Raw genomic sequence first — 21,664 nt, forward strand, 5'->3', positions numbered from 1 at the left:
AAATAACATCAAGAGGTAATTTAGGCCAATTCCAATAGACTTATGTTGGAGAGAACCATCTGCATCCAAAAAGAGGATACAGGGACTGAATGTGGATCACAATATAATATTATCACTTTTTTGTTGTTGTTTGCTTGTTTTTTTTTTCTTTCTTTCTCTTTTTTTTTAATCTGATTTTTCTTGCGCAGCATGATAAATGTGGAACTATGTATAGAAGAATTGCCCATGTTTAACATATATTGCTGTCTAGGAGAGGGGATGAGGAAGAGAGCAAGAAAAATTTGTAACACAAGAGTGAATGTTGCAAATTATCTTTACATGAATTTTGAAAATAATGAATATTATCAAAATTAAAAAAGTATCAAAACAGACTAAATGCAATAGATATGCGAATCCAGCTGTTTCCTGTTAAGCCAAACATTAAGGATGTTTCAAAAATCTGTAAAACAATGCCACTATTATCACTTTTTTTCTTTGTTTTGGAAAATATATTTATTTTTCCTTAAAATAGTAGTGTGTTAACATGTAATGGTTTATTGTTATTTTTAAATGAATTGATAATTAAGTGTAATCAGTTTTAGTTTCTTGGAGTAAATATTGATAGACATAATATCCCAGATGAAGAACGTTCTTTGAGGTCTTCAATAATTTTTATGTCTATAAATGCCTCCTGAGACCAAAAGTTTGGAAACCGGCTGAGGTAGTTTAAGGAGTTCTCAGTAAGGAAACTTCCTCTGCCTAATTGCAATTGATAGATAGTCTTAGATATTCGGAGACTAGCTCAGACAGAGTTTCACCGCAAATGTCAGTGTCAGAGGCAGGGACCTGAACCCAGAAATCCTGACTTAGAGGTCAGATTTCTATCCACCAATAATAATAAGTAACATGTAAAAAGTGTTTACTAAATGCCAGGCATTTTACAATTATCTCATTTGAGCCTCACAACACCCTTGGGAAGTAGATTATTATCCCTACTTTACAGATGGTGAAACCGAGGCGCGCGCCTCACACACATCCCTTCCATCTCCACCACCGCCCATAGTTTCAAAATTCCCGGTACTGACTGCTCCAACTTCCTCCTGAGTCCCCGGTCCACACGCCCCGGCCACGGATGCCTTAGCCCTCCACCTACCTGGATGGGAACACGATAACCGTGTCCCTGACCCAGGGAGAGAAGCATTAACAGAACCCTGCCACTCTCTCGGAGCCCCCGTTGGATGTCCATCCACCTCCAGCTCCCCGCCTCCTCTCTATCCCTCCCACCCCAAGAAATTTCACCTTCAGGCAGCGCCAGTGAAGAAGCCCAGAGTCCCCAGGTACAGGAGGGTGAGACTCCAGCCAATTGTAACCGAGATGAAGCGGCCCGTGTCCAATGAGGCTTGGGAGTGCGGCAGCGGGCGGGGTCCGAAGGGAGCCCCAGTGGGCTTAAGTCACCCGAGCCGGGAGCCCCAGAGTCCAGAGCAGCGCAGAAGCCCAGGAGCCATGAGCTGGACGTGCCCGCGCTGCCAGCAGCCCGTGTTCTTCGGTGAGACCAGGGGAATCTGGGGGAGACGCAGGGATGGATTTGGGGGAGACGCTGGGAACAAAGTTTGGAGAAGTTGAGAAAATTTGGGAGTCTGGGAGTGAGTTTGGGGAAGATCCGGGGGATACCTTGGGAGGCAGTTTGTGGGGGAAACCCCAGGGTACAACGAAATTAAGGAACTCAGATAAGGTTTTCGGGATACCCAAGTAGTGGGGGAGCCTTGCGTTAGATACAGACGAGACAATGGGATGAAAACTTGGTGAAAACACGGGGAAGAGTTATTTGAGGAGGGAGTTATAGGATGTAATTTAGGATGTGATAAATTCTGGGAGGCCCCAGAATTTCACTCCATTGCAGTAAGTTCTGTATGATGTGCCTCTCTAGCTGGAATGGGCGATCCATCTCTTTATCCCCATTCCCAGGAGTAGAGAGTCCCAAGACTGGACTCCTTTTCTGCTATTTTTTGGGTGAATCGGCCCTAAGATTGGATATCAGAAATTGGCAAAGATTCAAAAGAGTGGGCTCCCTGGAAGGAGTGGGGGTAGACAGGAAGGAAGGTAGAGTGGGAGAATGAGGGGTGGTATCTACCAAGACTCAGATTGAGGAAGAATGCTAATGAGAGCATTCTCTTCTGCAACACCTTCCATCCCCTGTCACCCCATGACCAAAATCCCCGAGGGGCTGAACTGCAAAGGGAGATCTTGACACTCCATTGTCCACTCCGTTCCTCCTCACAGCTGAAAAGGTGAGCTCCCTGGGTCAGAACTGGCATCGATTCTGCCTGAAATGTGAGCGCTGCCACAATGTCCTAGCTGCGGGTGGACACGCTGAGGTGAGGCCCCTATTGGGAGAGTAGGAGAGGAGAGGGAAGGGGAGGGGAGGAGAAGCTGGTATGACCTCAATGGGTAGAGAGATAAGCAGAAGGGGTGTCCAGATTATCAGCCCTGAATACCCTGCCTGGCTGAACTTTTTGTGCCTGGATCATGTCTCTGTTATCTGAATGCCCTTTCTAGCTCCCTCTCTCAATCCCTAAGTCAATCTCTCCCTGAGGCACCAGTGAATAGAGCACTGGGCCCGGAGTCAGGAAAATCTGGACACAGAAATGTATTAGCTGCGGGACTCTGGGCAAGCCACTGGATCACTCTGCCTCAGCCCCCTCATCTGTAAAATGGAGGAAATAACAACTCCCCTCTCACAGGGTTGTGTGAGGATCAACGAGATAATAATTCAAAGTTCTTAGCACAGTATCTGGCCCGTAGTAAGTACCATATAAATGTGTTGCTGTTGTTGTTATGGCATTTCCCCCATATTTCCAACCCAGTTCTAGCTTCTTCACCCCCTAATTGATTGATTGTTTAATTTAACTTTGTTTAATTTGTTTGTTTAAACTAAAAAAAATTTAATTAAAAAAATGAAATTAATTAACTTAATTGAAAGTTTAATCAGCCACCATTCCCATACCACACTCTCTCACCTACCTATTGCCAACTTTAACATCAGGGAAACTCAGCTTCATCTCTATTTAATTTGAAATTATGGTGCAGGAATTGCACTAGAAGGAGGAGATGTTGGGGAGGGAAGGTTAAAAATGGAAGACTGTCTTCTTATCATTGACATTCCCCTTCTGCAGTAGGTTGTGCCAGTGCCCAGCTGATCCTGGGTGAGCCCCAATCTGGTACCTGCTCAAGCTAGTCATATTTGAGAGCACATAGTTTCCCTTTCCTTTTCAGTAATTGTAGGATCCAGGGTGTACTGGAAGAAATAGGAGGATTATAAATCACAATATCTTTTGAGCATTATGGGAAAACAGGTATTCCCTGACTCCCAGCTTTATATTATGACATTTATATATTCCCTGACAGCTTTATATGATGGAGGTGGGATTTGGGACCCCAAACTGGAATAGATTGTGGTACCTCCTCAGCTGGAAAATCAGAGGCATGGGGTAGGGATGGGGGTCCCCTGTGAATTTTTCATTCTGCAGTGATTTTACCACTTTTCTCAATTCCTGTTTTCTCCCTGTATTCAGCATAATGGAAAACCATATTGTCACAAACCATGTTATGCAGTCCTCTTTGGACCCCGGGGTAAGTGCCTGTCCCCACAAGGGATAGAGGGAGAGGAGAGAGCAGGCTTAAAGGGGGGAATATGATGAGATGTGCCTGAGAAGTGGAGCCATGGGTTTGGATTGGAGCTCCCAGAAAGGATTTAGGAGGCGGGCATCTTCTGAGGAATACCAAGACACCCCCATTCTCACCCCTACTCTCTTCTTCCTCTCTGTCCTGGGTTTCAGGAATCAAGATTGGTGGAGTGGGCTCCTACATGGAAGAACCTCCCCATCCTCCAACTCCCATCACCACCATGCCTTTGACTGCTGGCAGTTTCAGTCCACCCAGGAGCAGGACAGGCCTCCCTCAGGCCAAGAGGGCAAGGAGGAGTAAGTGCCCTTTTGGAGTAAGTGGAGTATATAGCATCAGAAAACCTTACCGCTAACTCAGCTTCTTACCCCTTCGGGGGTAGCAGGGAGCTCAGAATTACCGGCAAGAACAGAGAGTTTTCCACGCCAATACCTTCATTTCTGGGCCAGGAAATAATAGCCATATTTGTACCATCTCTTGTTAGTATTTCCATGACATGGTTTGAGCTCCACCATATTAAGTAGTCTTAGGCACATTTCTTTTTTTTTTTTTTTTTTAATTATAAAAATAATTTTTGACAGTATATATGCATGAGTAATTTTTTTATAACATTATCCCTTGTATTCATTTTTCCAAATTATCCCCTCCCTCCCTCTACTCCCTCCTCTTGATGACAGGCAATCCCATACATTTTACATGTGTTACAGTATAACCTAGATACCATCTATGTGTGTAAATTAGGCACATTTCTTAAGAGCAGAAATGTCAAATTCAAACAGAAATTGATTTAGGAAACCACAGGTTGACATTATGTATGATATATATATATATATGTATAATTTTATTAAAGCATTTCTCAATTCCATTTTAATCTGATTACTATCAGGGTTTGCCACTTTTGCTCTAAGGCTGTAAGAGGGTTGAGCTGGAAGGTGCTGACCTGAGTTGGTAGAGGGAGTATGCTCACTGTGGAGTTCCCTGTACCAATGAGATCACAAATCCATTCTCAAGCTCTGCCTCATTGGACACTTATGCCGATTCTGTGAGGTGGGCAGGGTGACAAAGATGATTCCCAAATCTGTGTATCCAGCTCTGAACTCTCCCCTCAAATGTCATCCTGTATTTCCACCTGGATGCTAGAAATCTCATAGACGTCCCATTGGCATTTCAAACTCTACATGTCCCAAATAGAAACTAGTATGTTTTGACCTAAACCTCCCCTCTCCCTCCATCCTTCCATGCTGGAACTCTATCTTCCCAGAAATCAGCCGGAGTCAGGATCACTAAACGTCTTTATTCTTGATCTTTACCGTCCCCTCCAACGCCAGGTCACAAGTCACTTCCCCCTCTTTGTCCCACCAATCAAGTCAGCACAGAACATCTGGGGAGGGCCAACCTTCAAACAAGTTAATAGAAAACCGTCCAATTGGCAATTAGTCTCCCGTGCTCCATTCTCCAAGTGCATTGCTCAGTTCTAGCCCTTTACATTTCCACCTCGGTTTCCCTGTCTCAGTGGAGAATGCCTCTCTTCTGCTTGCTCCATAACCTTGGAGTGCTTTGGTTTGTTCCTTTTCTTTACCTGATCCATTGTGCCAATAGTCATCAAACCTTGTTAATCCTATCTCCAAAGCATCTATCAAATTTATTTCCTTTCTCTCCACTCCTATGGCCTCTATACTAATTCAGGATTCTTAACTTCACTACTATTATAAAGGCCCCCTAACTACACCCACCCTGACTGTAGTCTCTCTCTTCAAGCATCTACCCATCCATCCATCATCACAAAACTGCCAAAATTATCTACCAAAGAAACAATGCTGCTAGCTCCTTTTCCAGCCCAGAAACTTGTTCCCATTGTCCCTGTGTTTCCTCCTCTTATAAAAGAAAATACAAAATTCTTCAGCCTGGCATTTAAGCTCCATCATCCTTCCTGCCTTATCTCTTTCACATACCCTATGCTATAGTTGAGGAATGGGGTTCCAGCTGTTGGCAGAATACATCCCCGAAAGGAGAGAATAGTGCCTTCAGAAATACATTTGGAAGACTTCTTATATTTGCCTCAAACTTTAGGCCTTGTTTAGTTTTATCTGTGCAATATATATTTATTAACATATCTATTGCAAAATAGTTTATTATATAAATTATTATTTATATATTAAATACATGTCCATTTTAAAATATATTTATCACTTCACATTATTTATATTTTAAAACTTATTATTTGTATTTCTATATTATATGTTATGGTCATTATATTATGACCTAGAAATAGTATATATTTGTTTATATATCTATTATAAATTACATTATTTATTTTATGTGCATTTTTATAGGTGTACATATATATTTATTTTGTATTATATATTATTTATTTATAGGCTTTTATTTCCGTTTGATACATATACATTATTTATTTATTAATACAAGTATTTTATACTATTTTATACAAATTATTATGGACATATTTTATTATACAGAAATGTTATAAATTTCTTCATATATTTATTATTTGTTTTATACATTTTTATATTGCACATATATATTTATTTTGATTTATTATATATTATTTATTTTATGTTTATTTCTATATAATATGTACATATTATATATTTATTAATATAATAATATATTTGTTAATCATGTACTGTGTGTGGCACACAGTGCAAGGCAGTAGGAAGATACATATTAATGCACAGCAGAGAGAAGGAAACTTTACTTTGTATTTTGGATCTGGTCCTTAGTATCTGTGTGACCTTGGACAGATCATTTAACTCTCCAGAGCTCCAGTTTTTTCACGGGTAAAAAGGGGTGTTGGATTAGCTCAGCTCTAAGCCTCACTCAGCTTGTTAAGCCCTTGTGATATTTGTTGAATTGAAAGAGAAAACTGAGATGGAGAAAAGTTAATAAATGGGACTTGACCTGAGGTCACACTGCTATTCAGGGGTATCTGAGACCAAAGGCCAGGTCGCTCACTCAGTCCAGTGCTGTAGAAAGGTGTGACAATGGTGATCTTTGTCTTGTAACTTCTTCTCCCCTTCTTTTCAATGTCTGTATTTGGAGGTTTGGGGTGGGAAAGCTTCGATGTCCCTCCGCCTCCTTTCCCTCCCATTCCCCCCAGCCCAAATAAGCACTGACACTACACTCTCCAACACCCGACACCACCTGCCCTGGGCTCCAGCTCCAGTGTCCGGCTCAGGTTTCTCAGGGATTGAGTTGCTGCTGATTGGGGCCAGGCAGGCGGGCAAGAGGGGGTTGGCACCTTGGCACCAAAGAGCAGGATGACCAGGGCTCCTGGGGGAATAGGAAGGAGAGTGGTAAGAACTGCTGAGACTGGGTGAGAGGGTGATGGTGAGATGTGAGGGGGGTGAGAGAGAAAGAGACAGAGAGAGAGACAGAAAGGAAAGTAGAAAGAGACACAGAAAGAAAGAGACAGAGAGACAGAGACAGACAGAAAGAGACAGAAAAGAAAGGAGAGACACACAAAGAGAAACAGACAGAGAGAGAGAGACAGACAGACAGAAACAGAGACAGAGAGAGACAGACAGAGACAGGTAGGAAAGAAAGAAAGAGAGAAAAACAGATAGAGACAATAGACTGAGGCAGACAGACAGAAGGCAGTAGAAGGGGGCAGGAAGATGGGACGCTGGAATAGAACAGTTCGTGAGGGGCACTTGAACTTGGGCTCTTTGTGGCAGGAAGCACAAGCCCCTTCAGCGGACCACCCCTTTGCCCATTTCTGGTGAGGATGGGCTCTGGGCTGGTTGCTCCCAACACAACCAAAGCCTCTTGTTTCCTAAGGCCCCACACAGGTGAAGACGTATGCCGGTGAGACCTCCCTGTGCCCTGGCTGTGGGAACCCCGTTTACTTTGGTGAGTGGGGAGGAGCAGGTCAGAGGCAGATCTGGGCCATTGGGATGGGCAGGCGGGGTTTGGAGAGACTGCGGGGAGGAGATCAGAGCCCTCCCCGTCCTGTCACTCCTGCCCAGGCAGGACCCACATGGCACCGGGGGAACAACCCCTCAGCCATCCTCTGAGTACCATGACCTTTCTTTCTACTAGCTGAGAAGGTGATGTCCCTGGGCAGGAACTGGCATCGGCCCTGTCTCCGATGCCAGCGCTGCCGCAAAACCCTAACGGCAGGGAGCCATGCGGAGGTAAGCTGGGGTTTGATTAATGCAGGTGGGACAAGAGTGCCCAGGGGAGGCTGGGAGCCAGAAACAGACATAGTTGGTGAAGGGGCCTCAGGATTCTAGAACCCCAGAGCCATGGAGCATGAGAGAGATTGTCTAGTCTCCCCTCTTCATCTTATAGATGGGGAAAGTGAGGCTCAGAAAAGGGAAATGATTTGACTGAAGCTGCAGGCAATCTGTGGAGGGGAGAGAAGAGTGGGAGCAGGGGCCAGGGGAGACTCAGGAAGTTGCAGAGAGCCCTGGAAGAAAAGTGGAGACTAGGTGGGGCAGAAGAATTTAAGGTGGGACTAAACCAAGTTCCCGCTGTGTTCCCAGCATGATGGTTTCCCGTACTGCCACATCCCTTGCTACGGATACCTGTTTGGGCCCAAAGGTGGGAGCCCCAACCCCAGAAATACCCATGCTGAAATGCACTTCACTTGCATAGCTTATGCATGCTTTGCATGTAGTTCCCTTCAATATTAAAATGCCTTCTCCTTCACATTTGCCCATTTCTTCCCAGCTCCCTGCCTTCTCCCCTTACTGCCTTCCTTTCCCTTCTCCCTCACTGTCCTCCCTTCCTTCTCTCCTAGTGTCTCCCTAGTCTCCTTCCCTCTCACATTCATACCTCCTCCCTCTTTCCTTCTTCCCCAATGTCCCCTCCGAACCTTCAAGTGACTCGACTCTTCCACCCTTCCAGGTGTGAACATTGGTGACGTGGGCTGCTACATCTATGACTCCGTAGAGTTGAAATCTGATTGAGAAGCTAATCAAGGAATCTGTTTTCCCTGCCCTGGATCCCTCCCAGGCTCTTCCCATCTCCCGGTTGAACAAAAGGCTCAGAGATTTCCATCCTTTCAGACTGGACAGGGAGTAGTGTTCCAGGTAGCTGCCAGGCTTCATCCCCCATTCCCGTCCTGGTTGATGGTTTACACTTATCCCCATAGTGCCCACCCTGCATCTGATGATGGAAGGATGAGGGGTGGCAGGACAGGAAAAGGGAGAAGATGCCCTTTCTCTTCCTCTAATACTCAGCATGTTCCTCAGACCTTGGCTTCAGAACAATCCAAGTTCGTGAGGAAGAATTGGGGAGGAGGGGAGCCAAGCCCACCCTCCAGTGACGTCAAAGAAGGCCACCTTTCTCTGTAGGTGTCCCTGCACTTCCACCTTCTCCCCTCCCCTTCCTTGAATTTCACCCAATAAAAGAGTTTGCTCCTTTCGTCTCAGCTTCCCCTTCCTTTAGCATTAAATTTGGGCATCCAGGGCAAAGCAGGGGAGCACAGCTGGGAATTGAGAATAGGAAGGAGCCTGCTGAATGTTCCTTCTCCAGGATGAGCATGAGCCAGCCATGTTAGTAGGCAGTTCCAGGCTTCAGCATCCATGAAGAGGAGACAGCCTTTCCTTTCCTTTAGGGACCAACAGAGTGTCCCAGGTACTATAGGTGTGTCTCCTGCTGGTCTCCCACCTGAGCTGTGTCAGAGTTAAGGCTGTGGATACCGCCAGTTGTACCAGGTCACCAGAGTACAGGATCTCATACTTTCCAAAGCACTTGACATGTATTTTTTTTTTTTTTTTTGGTCTGATCCTCACAACAGCCATGTGAGGTAGGCTGGGCATGTGGTATTATCACCATTCCACAGGTGAGGGAGACCCATTGGATCACATAACAAAACCGGGACTAGCACCAGGCTTTCTTGAAGCCCTGTCCCCAGAATGGAGACCCCCCCACTCCACGTAGGGATCAGGAAGAGCATCCCTGGAGGCAGCCCCATTACTGGAGGTACTTAAGCAGATGCGTGTGAGGATGTGGAGGGGCTAGGCCATCTCTAAAGTCTGTTCCAACTCTTTTAAGAGCGTTAGGGTAGCTCAGCGCATTGTAGCTGTGATTCTGCCCCATCCTGGGGTGGTTGGAGTTTGTCAGTCCTGTCCCTCCTTGCCCCAGGGACCAACCAGAAAGAGATGGTGTCATTGCTCACTTTGTAGTATCATAGGATTTAGAGCTGGAAGGGACCTTGGAGAGTTGGCCTAGTGCTCTTATTTTACAGGAGAGCACAGCAGTTAGCAGAGCTAGGATTCTCGATCCCACGTCTGGTGCTCTTTGCCCATCACTGTGATACTTAATCTTGCAATACCTTCATGGATATCCCCTGTTCCCGGGACTCTGGCAAGATCCTGAGGAAGAGAACATCATACAGTAGAAGTAGACAATCCATTGTCCCTGTCCCAACCTGGGACTCTCCTCCCCGCACCCTTCAGCCTTCTGGCCCAGCCTGGATTAGAGTGAAGGTATTCCCTTCATAGTGAGGATGTAGGGATTCATTAAGATTCCATCTATCCAAAGACTACATACCTCTTTTCTTCCACATCCTGGATGGTTTCAGGAAGCTCTGCATGACGAGTTTCTGGCAGCAAGAGGGCAGTGGCCGAAGCCAGAAGGGCAATCCCACCATAGGTGACCTTGGGCAGTGGGGACCATGTTCCCTCCAGCAAGGTGGCCAGTGGTGCAAGGGAGCCCCCCAGCCGGCCCACGAGAGCTGTCAATCCCAACCCAGTCTGTCTGTGTCAGGGAAGCAGAACAGAGGATTCAGAGGGAGGTGGTGAACAAATGCTTCAAACTACCCATCTCTGACAAGTGATGGACAATATGTCTGCTCTTCCATGGACCATCTCACAAACTGTAGGACTTCTTTCACCAATTATAGAGGTCTACATAAATAAAGAGCTTAGAGCACCATTGCTCTGTCAGACAGAGAAACACAGAAAGAACCAAGAGCCAAGCTCTTGAGAGAGTGCTAAGATCTTTTCTTCCTAGAGACAGCCAGAGCTAGAGACAAAGTCAGAGGGGAGGAGGGGAGGAGAGCGAGAGAGAGAGAGAGAGAGAGAGAGAGAGAGAGAGAGAGAGAGAGAGAGAGAGAGAGAGAGAGAGAGAGAGAGAGAAAAGAAAAGAAAAGAAAAGAAAAGAAAAGAAAAGAAAAGAAAAGAAAAGAAAAGAAAAGAGAAGAGAAGAGAAGAGAAGAGAAGAGAAGAGAAGAGAAGAGAAGAGAAGAGAAGAAAAAGAAAAGAAAAGAAAAGAAAAGAAAAGAAAAGAAAAGAAAAGAAGAGAGGAGAGGAGAGGAGAGAGAAAGAAGAGAGAGAGAGAAAGGAGAGAGAAAGAAGAGAGAGAGACAGATGGAAAGAGAGAGAGAGAGAGAGAGGAGAGACACAGAGAGAGAGAGAGAGACAGACAGAGAGACAGACAGAGAGACAGAGAGAGAGAGAAAAGAAAGAGAGACAGAGACAGAGACAGAGAGAGAGAGAGAGAGAGAGAGAGAGAGAGAGAGAGAGAAGAGAGAGAGAGAGAGAGAGAAAGAGAGACAGAGACAGAGAGAGAGAGAGAGAGAGAGAGAGAGAGAGAGAAAGAGAGACAGAGACAGAGAGAGAGACAGAGAGACAGAGAGAGAGAGAAAGAGGAAGGAATAATGGTACTCTGTCCAAAGAACACAATTAATAAATGTTTATGAAATTGAAAAAAAAAAAAAAAAGATTTAGCCAAGGTGACATAGCTGGAAGTGGCAGCACTGATTTAAACCCTTCCAAATCTAATGTCTCATTCTTGTCCTCCTCATCCTCCTCCACATCTCTCATACTGTTAGGAATTTAAAGGGGTCAATTAGTCCAACCCCCTCATTCTAAACGTCAAGAGCCTCAGGCCCAGAAAAGGGAAATATATGACTAGTAAGAATCGAAGCTACAGCGAGCCAGGTCTTCAAAACTGCAAATCCAGAGCTCTTTCCATCAGGCTGCTCTCATCTAATATCTTATTTGAGAGACAATGTCATAGGTAGAACACGGAAGACCTGCTTTCAAATCATGCCTCTGATATTAAGTAGTTAATATCCATCTCTTTTAGCCATGGGCAACTTTCTAAGATTATATACAAAATGCAGAGGAAATCGCCTCACCCGTGTAATTTGATCCTCAAGATCAAAGCTTTCCCTTGAAGGATACTGAGCATATTGTGCAGGATAAGGCTTTTCACTTCCCCTCTTCTAACATCTATACACAGTTTTGCTGTTGGTGATGGCCAATTGTATTGTTGTTGCTGAGTTGAGCTATATTTGACTGTTCGTGATCCATTTGGGAATTCCTTAGCAAAGATCTGGAGTGGTTTGCCATTTCCTTCGCTGATTCATTTTACAGATGAGTAAACTGAGGCAAACAGTGTTAAGTGACTTCTCCAAGGTCATACAACTGATAAATATCTCTGGTCAAATTTAAACTCAGGTCCTCCTGACTCTGGGGCCAAAATACTATCTAACTACCTCACAGGTGGGATCAGGTTAAAATGAATACTGGGAAAAGAAGTCTTAAAATGTCCATCTTTTGCAAGAAGGTGAAAGATTTCCATTTCTTTTTAAATGAAGTAAGGTATTATTGTACCTATATAACTTCTATCTGATTGCTCACTGTCTCAAGGGTGGAGGGAGGGATGGAATTTGGAACTCTAAATTTTATTTTTAAATGTCAAAAATAAAAAGTTAATAACCTATCCCCACCCCCACTAGATTGCAAGCTTCTTGAAGGCAGAGTGCATCCATGGTTATCACTGTACCTAATAATACAATGAATTGCAATCAGAAGACACTTAAATATTAGTGAATAAATCAATGAAAAATGTTTAAAATTGCTTTAACACACAATTGGGGAAAAATAAAATGTTATTTTTTTGATTGAGTAAGGGCAGGGAGGAGGTGGATTGATGCTTGGTATTTGCATGTCCGATTTTTTTAGTCTCAGCTGGGAGCTAGCTATCCCCTGCTTCCACTCAGTATCCTGCTGACTCACTGTTGAAGCAGGGAGGTCTGCTTCCATTCATTATCCTGTGTTCCCACCCTAGCTCTGGGAGGCAGACATAGTTTATAATCCAAGTGCCCCCCAAAAACAAGGTAACAAATATCAATAACTGCTCTTTATGTGTCAGAATTCCAGAGTTGGAAGGTACTTCAGGAATGACTCAAGTCAACTCTGTGCCAGATTAAAACTGAGATGAAATTCCACTTATGACAACTCGAGTTTTCAAATACGGGGTGCTCAAAAGTATTAATATCAATTTAAGCTTATTAACTCACTAAAACTTTTGGGATATCCTGTACAGACTTCTAATGAGGCTAGTTTCCTCCTCTCCACCCCTACCTCCCACATTGGGATAGCTCCAATTTTTCCTTAAATTGAGCTTAAATCTTCCTCTTTGCACTTTCCATTTATTAATCTTAAGTGGAAGTGCAATCCCTGGGACCTAGCAGGACTCTTAATTTCTACTAACAACATTGTGGGCTTTTGTTTCTTCAGTTATTTTGGGTTTTGGTGGCAATTGGGATTTAGTTATTTGTCCAGGGTCACACAACTGATAAGTGTGTGGGGTTGAATCTGAACTCAGGTTCTCCTAAAACCAAGGCATTTTAAATACTTAAAGACAACTATCCTCTTCCCAACTCATCTCTTCCCCTTTATTCAGATCCTTCTCTGGCAAACCCTCTAGTGCTATCCTTCCCAACTGCAGAACACTTTACAGCTCATATCCACTTAAGCCTGACAGATGTTTGTTCAATTTAATTGATTTCAGTTCAATTTAATTGCATTTTATAGATGAGACTCAAGGTCACATGGTAGGTACACAGTGGAGGAAGGAAGCCAGATTTCTGTACTCTTCTAACAGAGACAGACATAACAATAGACACCTTCTTTCATTTCAGATATGCAGGCAAATGTCCTGCACAGACAGACTAGTTCTGATGTTTCTTGGGGTTACCAAGAGCTAGGTATAGCTCTGGATAGCAGAGTCTAGATAGAGGTGGGATGTGGGATGTGTGTGTGTGTGTGTGTGTGTGTGTGTGTGTGTGTGTGTGTGTGTGTCTGAGAGACAGAGGAAGAGAAAAAAAGGAGAGACACACATACACAAAGAGAGTCAAACACAGAGAAAATAGATAGAGACAGAAAAACTGAAAGAAAGGGGAGAGGATGGGGCAGCTAGGTGGTGTAGTGGATAGAGCAGCAGCCCTGAATTCAGGAGGACCTGAGTTCAAATCTGGTCTCAGACACTTAACACTTCCTAGCTGTGTGACCCTGGGCAAGTCACTTAACCCCAGCCTCAAAAAAATAAAAATAAAAAAAAGAAAGAAAGAAAGAAAGAAAGAAAGGGGACAGGAGGGGAAAGACAGAGCTGGAGAGATGACAAAGAGAAAAAAAGATAGAGCAAGACAGAGACACAGAGAGAGGGAGAAGGGGGAGACAGAGACAGAGACAGAGAGAGAAACAGAGAGAAAGAAATCTCAGGGTGGGGAGGCAGAGTGGCTCCTAGATGAAGCTCTGATCATGACTGAAATGAGACGGGGTGAAGATTGGTCATTGGACTCACCTTAGTACAGTGGGGTACAACTCTGATGTGAAGAGGTAGGCAGTTGTAAAGGCTGCTTCTGAAAAGCCTTTTCCAGCCACTCCCAGGACCAGTCTCCACGCCACCACCCCTGGCAGGGAGGAGAATGCTGGGGAGTGACTGGGGATCTTTGCTGGGCAGCGTGTCAGGGGTGGGGGGAGGTGGGGTGCACAGGTAGGAGCCATGTCACACAGTGAGGTTTTTTTGGAATCATAGAGCCATAGGATTTTGAAGAGTTAGAAGGATCATAGCTACCAGCATAGGATTTAGACCTTAAAGGAATCTGGTAAAGAGATCATCTATCCCAAGAGATCATTTTATAAATAAGGGAATTAAGGACTAGATTTTAGGAGGAATGACTTGCCCAAGGTCATACAATCTGTTGTCAAACTAGAACCTTAAGGTCCTGACTCCCAATCCAGTACTCTTTTCTAGTGCATCAAAAATCCTTGACAAAAGGAAAGAACTTAGTCTCCAAGGGATAGAAGAGGGAAAAGGAAAATCAGGAAGGGAAAAAGAGGAAAGGTGGGAGAGAGGAAAGAAGGAAGGAAGTAGAGAAGGAAGGGAGAGAGAAAAGGAGGGGAGAATGGAAGGAAAGAAGTGAGGGGGAGAACAGAGGAAGGAAAGGAGGGAAGAAAGAAGGACGATAGGAAGGAGGGAGGGAGAGAAAGAAAGAAAGGGAAAGAAGGAAGGAAGGATAAAGTAAATAATTATTTATCAAGCCCTTGCTATGTGCCAGGCACTATGCTAAGCACTTTACAAATATTATCTTGGAGCAGGTATAGTATAGGGCTTTGTATAAAGAGTGAGTTTGGAGACTGACAGTGCAGTGAGGGTAAGGAAGGATTCCTGGGGACTCACCGGAGGGCAGTAGCAGACTAGTGCCCACAGTGAGGGCAGTGCCCAGCAGGGCCCCCACCTCAGTGAAGCGGCGCCCTGCATAGCGTATTGACAGGTAGACAATCATCTTGGAGGGCACCTCCACTGCCCCAAACAGAAGCTGTATTTGGTACAGATTCAGCCCCAGCCCTGACAGGTCCAGGCTCAGGCCATAGTATGAGAAGTTCACCCCAAACCTGTAATGACGTGAAGAGGAGGGTCTGGGACACTACAGTCCCGGCTCAGAGACTCCCCTCAGATTCCCCACCCTATATCTTCCATGAGATCTCCCCTCAGATGCCTTTTTCCTTCATATTTCCCTTCCCTGCTGACTCTCCCTCACTCTCCTGTTCTCTCTTCAGTTATTCCCCCTCTCCTTACACACCCATAATCCACTCTGCACCCTCCTTGTAATCTTTCCTTTGGACCTCTCCTCCTCCACCACTTCACACCCTCTCCACCAACAAGACCCTTTTACTACCCCAGGTCTACAACTGGGCTGAGTCTGGGTCCTCCCAGTTCCATCCTCTCTGTGGTTGGAGTCTCTTAGGAAGGTCACTTTAAGATGCATCCTTCTCCCTCTTCCTTCAGAGAACCCAGGTGGGAAGCTCCCCCCCCAGCCATGCCCCTTTCAGGAGAGGATGCCACTTCTCACCACACCACCATGCAGCACAGGGAGATGTGCCGGAGCCGGGGTGTCCGGAACAAGTCCAGGTAGGAAGGTCTTCTAACTATCTTTTCCCTTTCAGCCACCAGACTCAGGGCCTGCGATTAGGGAATGGGGTTTACCCAGATTGTTGTTCATCCTTCAAAGCAGACCAGTGACATCAGGAGGGTGAGGTTTTGACTTGCAAGTGATTTGGATTTAAGTGAGGCAGGACTGTGCAAAGTCACCAGCCTTGTTCTCTCCTCTGGAGCCATCTGGTCCAGTGGCAAGACAGAGGTCAGCATGACTAGTGATGGCCCCTGCTTACTCAGGAAGTTGTGGGGAATATGGAGGAGTACAGAGTCAGAGTCCTGGAGTGGAAGAACTGAGAGAAGCCTCGGAGGTTATATGGTCCAACTCACTCATTTTACACATTTGTTTGTTTTTTCTCATTTTGTTATTTTTTATTTTGTTTGTTTCCCTGGGGTCTAGGACATGGCCTGATACAAGCATTTCATAAATTGTTGACACAGAGAAAGGAAGAACTGAAACTCCTTTTTCTTTTTTTCTAAATTAAAGCTTTTTATTTTCAAAATATATGCATAAACAAGATAATTGTATAAATATGTATGCCTACATTCAATGTCATATATTTTTACCGTGTTTAACATATATTGGATTACTTGCCATCTAAGGGAGGGGATGAGGAGAAGGGGAAGAAATGGGAACATAAGATTTTGCAAAGGTCAATGTTGAAAAATTATCCATGCATATTTTTTGAAAATAAAAAGCTTCAATAAAATATATATGCACAGATAATTTTCCTTCCCCCGCCTTCCCTTAGACAGCAATTCAATAGATGTTAAATATGTGCAATTCTTCTGTACATATTTCCACAATTATCATGCTACACACAAAAAAAGAAAAAAATGTGAAACTCCTTTTCTTAGGAAAGGAAAATGATTTTGGCAAGATCATGCTTCCAAATAGTAGACAGCAGGGGGACAGTTAAGTCAATAGTCAGGCCTCAGGAAGACCTGAGTTCAAATTCAGCCTCAGACACTTACTAGCTGTGTGACCCTGGGCAAGTCACTTAACTCTGCCTCAGTTTCCTCATCTGTAAAATGAGTCAGAGAAGGAAATAATAAACTATTCCAATATCATTGCCAAGAAAACTCCAAATGGGGTCATTGAAAAATGACTGAACAAATAGGCAGCAGTCCTAAGAGAGACTTAAGTCCACTGTCTCCTCTAAATCCATCTCTTCTATGAACAAACCTCCCAATACTTCCTCAAACTCAACAAGTCTCAAAACTCAGCCCAATATCTTTCTCCCCAAAACTGTCTTCTTCCCTATGTCTGCCAATGGCATCACTGATCTCCCAGTATTGCAGACTTGCAACCTCCTCTCTGCCTCCCTTCAATATCCTCTAGGGTCAAGCACCTCCATTCTGGGGGGGAGGGTTGGGGTAGGTTGAGGAACAGACATAATCAATAACTGTTAGATTACTCATCTGGAACTAGAACCCATGTGTCCTAATTCCCAGGTTGCTGCTCGTTCCATTACTCACCTGTGTCTATGTATGTGGGGGGTGGAGGTGTGGTGTTCATGGTTCAGGTGAAGGGTCAATGGTAGTCATAGGGGAATCGGATGTAAGCATCCCTGTTCCCCAAGTCTATTGGACTTTCCTCCTATTTCTTGATAATAGCTTTTTTTATTTTCAAAATGCATGCAAAGATCGTTTTCAACATTCACCCTTGCAAAACTTTGTGTTCCAAAATTTCCCCCCCTCCCTCACCCCCCCCCCAGACAGCAAGGGATTCAATATAAGTTAATCATGTTCAATTCTTCTAAGCCTATTGTCACATTTGGCATTTTTTCTCCTGTTCCTACAGGGCCAAGAGACATGTTCGAAGGTAGTGACAAGATTATCCCCCAGCTCCAGCTTACCTCAATACTTAGCTTTTCCTTAGCTTGGGGCCGACCATTGAGCGCAGCACATCGGAGGAGGTAAAGTTGGGCTTCTTTAATCCGATCCTGGGTCATAAGCCATCGGGCCGACTCAGGCACCCACCTAGAGGGCAGGAGGCAGAGGGTGGAGCCCTCCGGCCAGAGAGAAGCCTGGGATAGTGAGTGGGGCAGGCAGGAGGGATGGGGGTGGAACCGAGTGCCTCAAACCAAACTGATCCCAGACCTCAGCCTTACATAAGGATGGGATCCCAGGGTTGAATGCCAAGTATCTATGGAAACCCACTTTTAATGCCAAAGGGTAAAGGTACCATCCTGCAAGGGAATGGAGGTTTGATTCAAACCCCCCACCAGATCACCAACAGTGTTCTGCTTTGGAATGCAGGGGCTGGGGAGTCTTCTCTCCCCCCACTTCCTCTGCTCTCCGTGCCCCATAGTCACCCTCTCATCTCACCAGAGACTGATGATGCCCAGGGCACAGGGCAGGGTCACAGCCAGCACCAGCCATCGCCAGTCTCGAATCAGATAGCCAATCAAAGCCAACAGCATCACCCCCGCAGACCAAAAGCTGCTGCCAAGGACACCAGCCATAGTGCGATGTTCAATATCTAGCCACTCTAATTCTGGGTTCCAGGAAGGTGGGCAGGGCAAGGGGGAAGAAAGGGAGGGAGAGACAGAGGCAGACACACACACACACACACACACACACACACACACAAAGAGGAAATAGAAAAAGACAGAGACAAAGAAAGAAAAAGAAATACAAATGGAAGATCTGAATTTTTCTTTTTTTCACCTCCTCTGGAGGACCTGATCCTCTCTCTCACAAAGACCTGTCCAATCCCTCTAGAAGTCCTGGTTCCACTAGGATCCCAGGCTATGACCCGGTCATCCAACCAGACCCTCCCCACTTTGTATGTCTTCCTTTGCCCACACCAGGGCAGGGAATACACTCCCTCTCATTCCTTCCCTCCCCTCCTTATACTATGGAGCCCTCCCCACCCAGGTGGGCTCTTACCTAGGGGCAAGACAATTATAGTGAAGCCTGCCAAGGCAACACCCGTGAGGCTGCGGGTGATGACAAACATGATGTAGCTGACAGAAATGGTGGAGACCAGGCCCAGGGCTAGCGTGCTCATGTAGGCTACCAAGAGCAGTGGGCGTCTCCCAAACCTGGAGCAGAGTCAAGATCAGACCTTCTAAGAACTCAAGAAAGCAATGCTTCCTCCCCCTGGAATGGAGACTTCTTGCCAGGAAATGAAGCCCAAAACATTTCTAGCCAGGGGATGGAGGGGTTTGTCCCGAGGCTGTGGGGTTACACTGACATGGGGGGCAGTGGGAGGGCACATCCTAGAAAGAAAATTATCAGAGCATGGCACCCAGGACCTAGGTCTGACCAGAATGGACACAGAAGGGGCATTTTGGGTGTACAGCCCAGTTTGCTTCCTTGGTTTTCTTGTTCACCCCATGCCCTCTGCACCCGTACCTGTCAGACAAGTATCCAAAGATCACAGCCCCCACAAGCACACCAATGAAGAAGAAGGTGGGTACGGCACGGTTCAGTCCCTTCCGCTCGCACACTAGGTCCCACTAGATTGGGGTAAGAGTTGTAAAGGAGAGAGCTAAGCATCCTCAGGCAGAGACTTGCATCCTTGCCTGTTGTCTGCCTTGGACACTGCCCTAATAGCCTATGCTGGCATCCATAAAGAATACAGCCTACCCTGGAGCCCCCACTCTCCAGAGTCCATCATCCATCACTCTGCCTCCAAGGGAATGCTCCCCCCTCCTCTTCCCTCTATATTACAAAGAGGCAGAATGACCTCTTTGTAATGGTCCAAACCAATTTTTTTTTTCAATTTCCCACCAAGGCTATACTCCACCTGCTTTTATCCTAGGCCAAGTGATGGGGATAACCTATTTCACTGTTCTTGATTTGATAGTCAACAAACATTTATTATTCTATTATTTAAGTAAAGAAGTGGGTTAGGGGCTGGGACTACTAAAACAAACCAAAGGAAAAAAAAAGATTTCAGGGCTGGTAAAGTCCTTGGTGGGACCTCCTTTGACAAATGTGGGAAACTGAGGTTTAGAAAGGGTAAATGATGTATCCAAAATCACACAGCTAATCAAGGGGCAGAGCTGTGACTAAACCTCAAGTCCCTTATCCCTATGGTCTTATTTTTTCTATTCCACTATCCCCTTGCCCACACATTCAAGAGCATTTCCTATATCTTCAGTTACTTCCATCTTTCCCTCTTCTTTGCTGCCTATGGTAGTGGAATGAACTAGAATCAAATGGTCCCAGAAATCCCAGGTTAAATATTGGCTTTACTACTTACTAACTATCTGACTTTGGTCATTAGTTAACTTCTCTGGAGCTCAGTAACTTTGCAAAATGAAGGGCTGTATTTTCTCAAGGTCCTTTCCAGCTCTGGATCAAATGGTCTATTGCCTATATCCTGGGAACATGTAAGTACAAGAACAGGGCTATCTCTTTCATTCTTAGAGTTCCTCCACATTTGGCTCAGAGTGAGTCTCTCTTCCCCTTTTCCCTTCTCAAGTATCCTTAGATTCTTAGAATTAGAGGGACCCTAGAGATCCTGTATTCTAAGAAATTCTCCTCAGCCTTTTGTCTTGGGTAAGATCCAACAAACATGACAGGAGAAAGTGAGCCTTACCTCAGTGGCAATAGTAGAGTAGAACTGTGATTGGTCATAAGCCCAGCCTTCAGGACATGGCACAATTTGGTCCTCCCCTTCCACCTGGCTAGTGTTGGGGAGTGGGTGTGGGTAGAGATATCGGTAGCAGGAGCTGAAGCTGCCATCAAGCTCCCGGGGCAAGTAGGTTTCCAGCCAAGCTGTCTCTAGGGTAAGGTTGTGGAGAGGCTCTTGGGCTGGCAGGGCACAATGGTGAGTGGGCACTGCAGCTATGAAAATCGGCAAGAGGAAGTTCAGAGGAAGCAGGATCCGGGGCAGTGCCAACAGTATCACATTTCGAATCTGGAATCGGCCAAAGCCACCCACCTCCTTCAGGATCTCCTCAAAGCCCATGCCTCCCACCTGAACATGGGACCCTGGATGTCAGGCACCCACTTGTTAAATCCACTGCCTGAACCCTGGACTCTGAGGGAAATCTAAGTCAGCAACCTGGGTGAGTTGAGATCCTCCCACTCTGGGGGCTGGACTAGACTGATTCAGAGAGGTACTGCTTAGGTGAATATATAGGCAGGCAGAGGGCCATCTATGTCATGGGATTCCTCCCACCAGTCAGTCCCAAGCTCTATCTTACCACCACTACCACCCCCCCCAAAAAAAACCCCTCATATCAGGATTATTTTCCTCTTACTTAGTTCAGTATCAGTACATTAGCATTATCCAAGAGGGGTTATTAGAGGAGGTGCATAAGGAAATCAGATCTGGAGAGGGAACCTGAGATAGTTTTTGTCTGTCTTAAGATTGCAAGGGGGGCAGCTAGGCGGTGCAGAGGATAGAGCACCAACCCTGAAGTCAGGAGGATCTGAGTTCAAATCTAGTCTCAGACACTTAACACTTCCTAACCATGTGATCCTGGGCAAGTCACTTAACCCTAGCCTCAGAAAAAAACAAAAACAAACAAAAAGATTGCAAGGTCCATCTGTGCATACCCTCTGGTCCATCAGAGTCTCTACTGAGTCTACATCCCAAAGAGATCATAAAAAAGGGAAAAGGACCTACTTGTGCAAAAATGTTTGTGGCAGCCCTTTTTGTAGTGGCAAGAAACTGGAAATTGAATGGATGCCCATCAATTGGGGAATGGCTGAATAAGTTATGGTATATGTATGTGATGAAATATCATTCTATGAGAAATGATCAGCAGGATGAATGCAGAGAGGCTTGGAGAGACTTACATGAACTGATGCTATAAGGAGTAGAACCAGGAGAACATTGTAT

At 45.3% G+C, this 21,664-nt stretch overlaps 2 protein-coding genes across 3 annotated transcripts; one reads left to right on the forward strand and one right to left on the reverse strand.

Moving 5' to 3' along the window:
• Positions 1-1,272: 1,272 nt before the first annotated feature.
• CRIP3 (cysteine rich protein 3) lies at positions 1,273-9,045 on the forward strand. Of its 2 annotated transcripts, XM_074310837.1 has the most exons (8): positions 1,274-1,525; positions 2,260-2,354; positions 3,552-3,609; positions 3,816-3,959; positions 7,459-7,530; positions 7,720-7,814; positions 8,166-8,223; positions 8,530-9,045. In XM_074310837.1, the coding sequence occupies exons 1-8, from the start codon at positions 1,354-1,356 to the stop codon at positions 8,589-8,591; spliced, it is 756 nt and encodes a 251-aa protein (XP_074166938.1). In that variant the 5' UTR covers positions 1,274-1,353; the 3' UTR covers positions 8,592-9,045. The 2 variants fall into 2 exon arrangements, with proteins under 2 accessions (XP_074166939.1, XP_074166938.1); XM_074310838.1 differs by lacking the exon at positions 8,166-8,223 and having other exon boundaries at positions 1,273-1,525.
• Positions 9,046-9,366: 321 nt separating this feature from the next.
• SLC22A7 (solute carrier family 22 member 7) lies at positions 9,367-20,911 on the reverse strand. The gene is made up of 10 exons (XM_074310839.1): positions 20,414-20,911; positions 19,222-19,325; positions 18,754-18,908; positions 18,190-18,358; positions 17,718-17,841; positions 15,776-15,885; positions 15,103-15,317; positions 14,224-14,332; positions 10,180-10,386; positions 9,367-10,001 (listed from the first exon to the last, which is right to left on the reverse strand). Exons 1-10 carry the CDS (start codon positions 20,783-20,785, stop codon positions 9,947-9,949), a joined length of 1,620 nt encoding a protein of 539 aa, XP_074166940.1. The 5' UTR covers positions 20,786-20,911; the 3' UTR covers positions 9,367-9,946.
• Positions 20,912-21,664: the final 753 nt, after the last annotated feature.

The sequence above is a fragment of the Sminthopsis crassicaudata genome, chromosome 4 (assembly GCF_048593235.1).
Source record: "Sminthopsis crassicaudata isolate SCR6 chromosome 4, ASM4859323v1, whole genome shotgun sequence".
In the NCBI taxonomy this organism is placed as follows: Eukaryota; Metazoa; Chordata; class Mammalia; order Dasyuromorphia; family Dasyuridae; genus Sminthopsis; species Sminthopsis crassicaudata.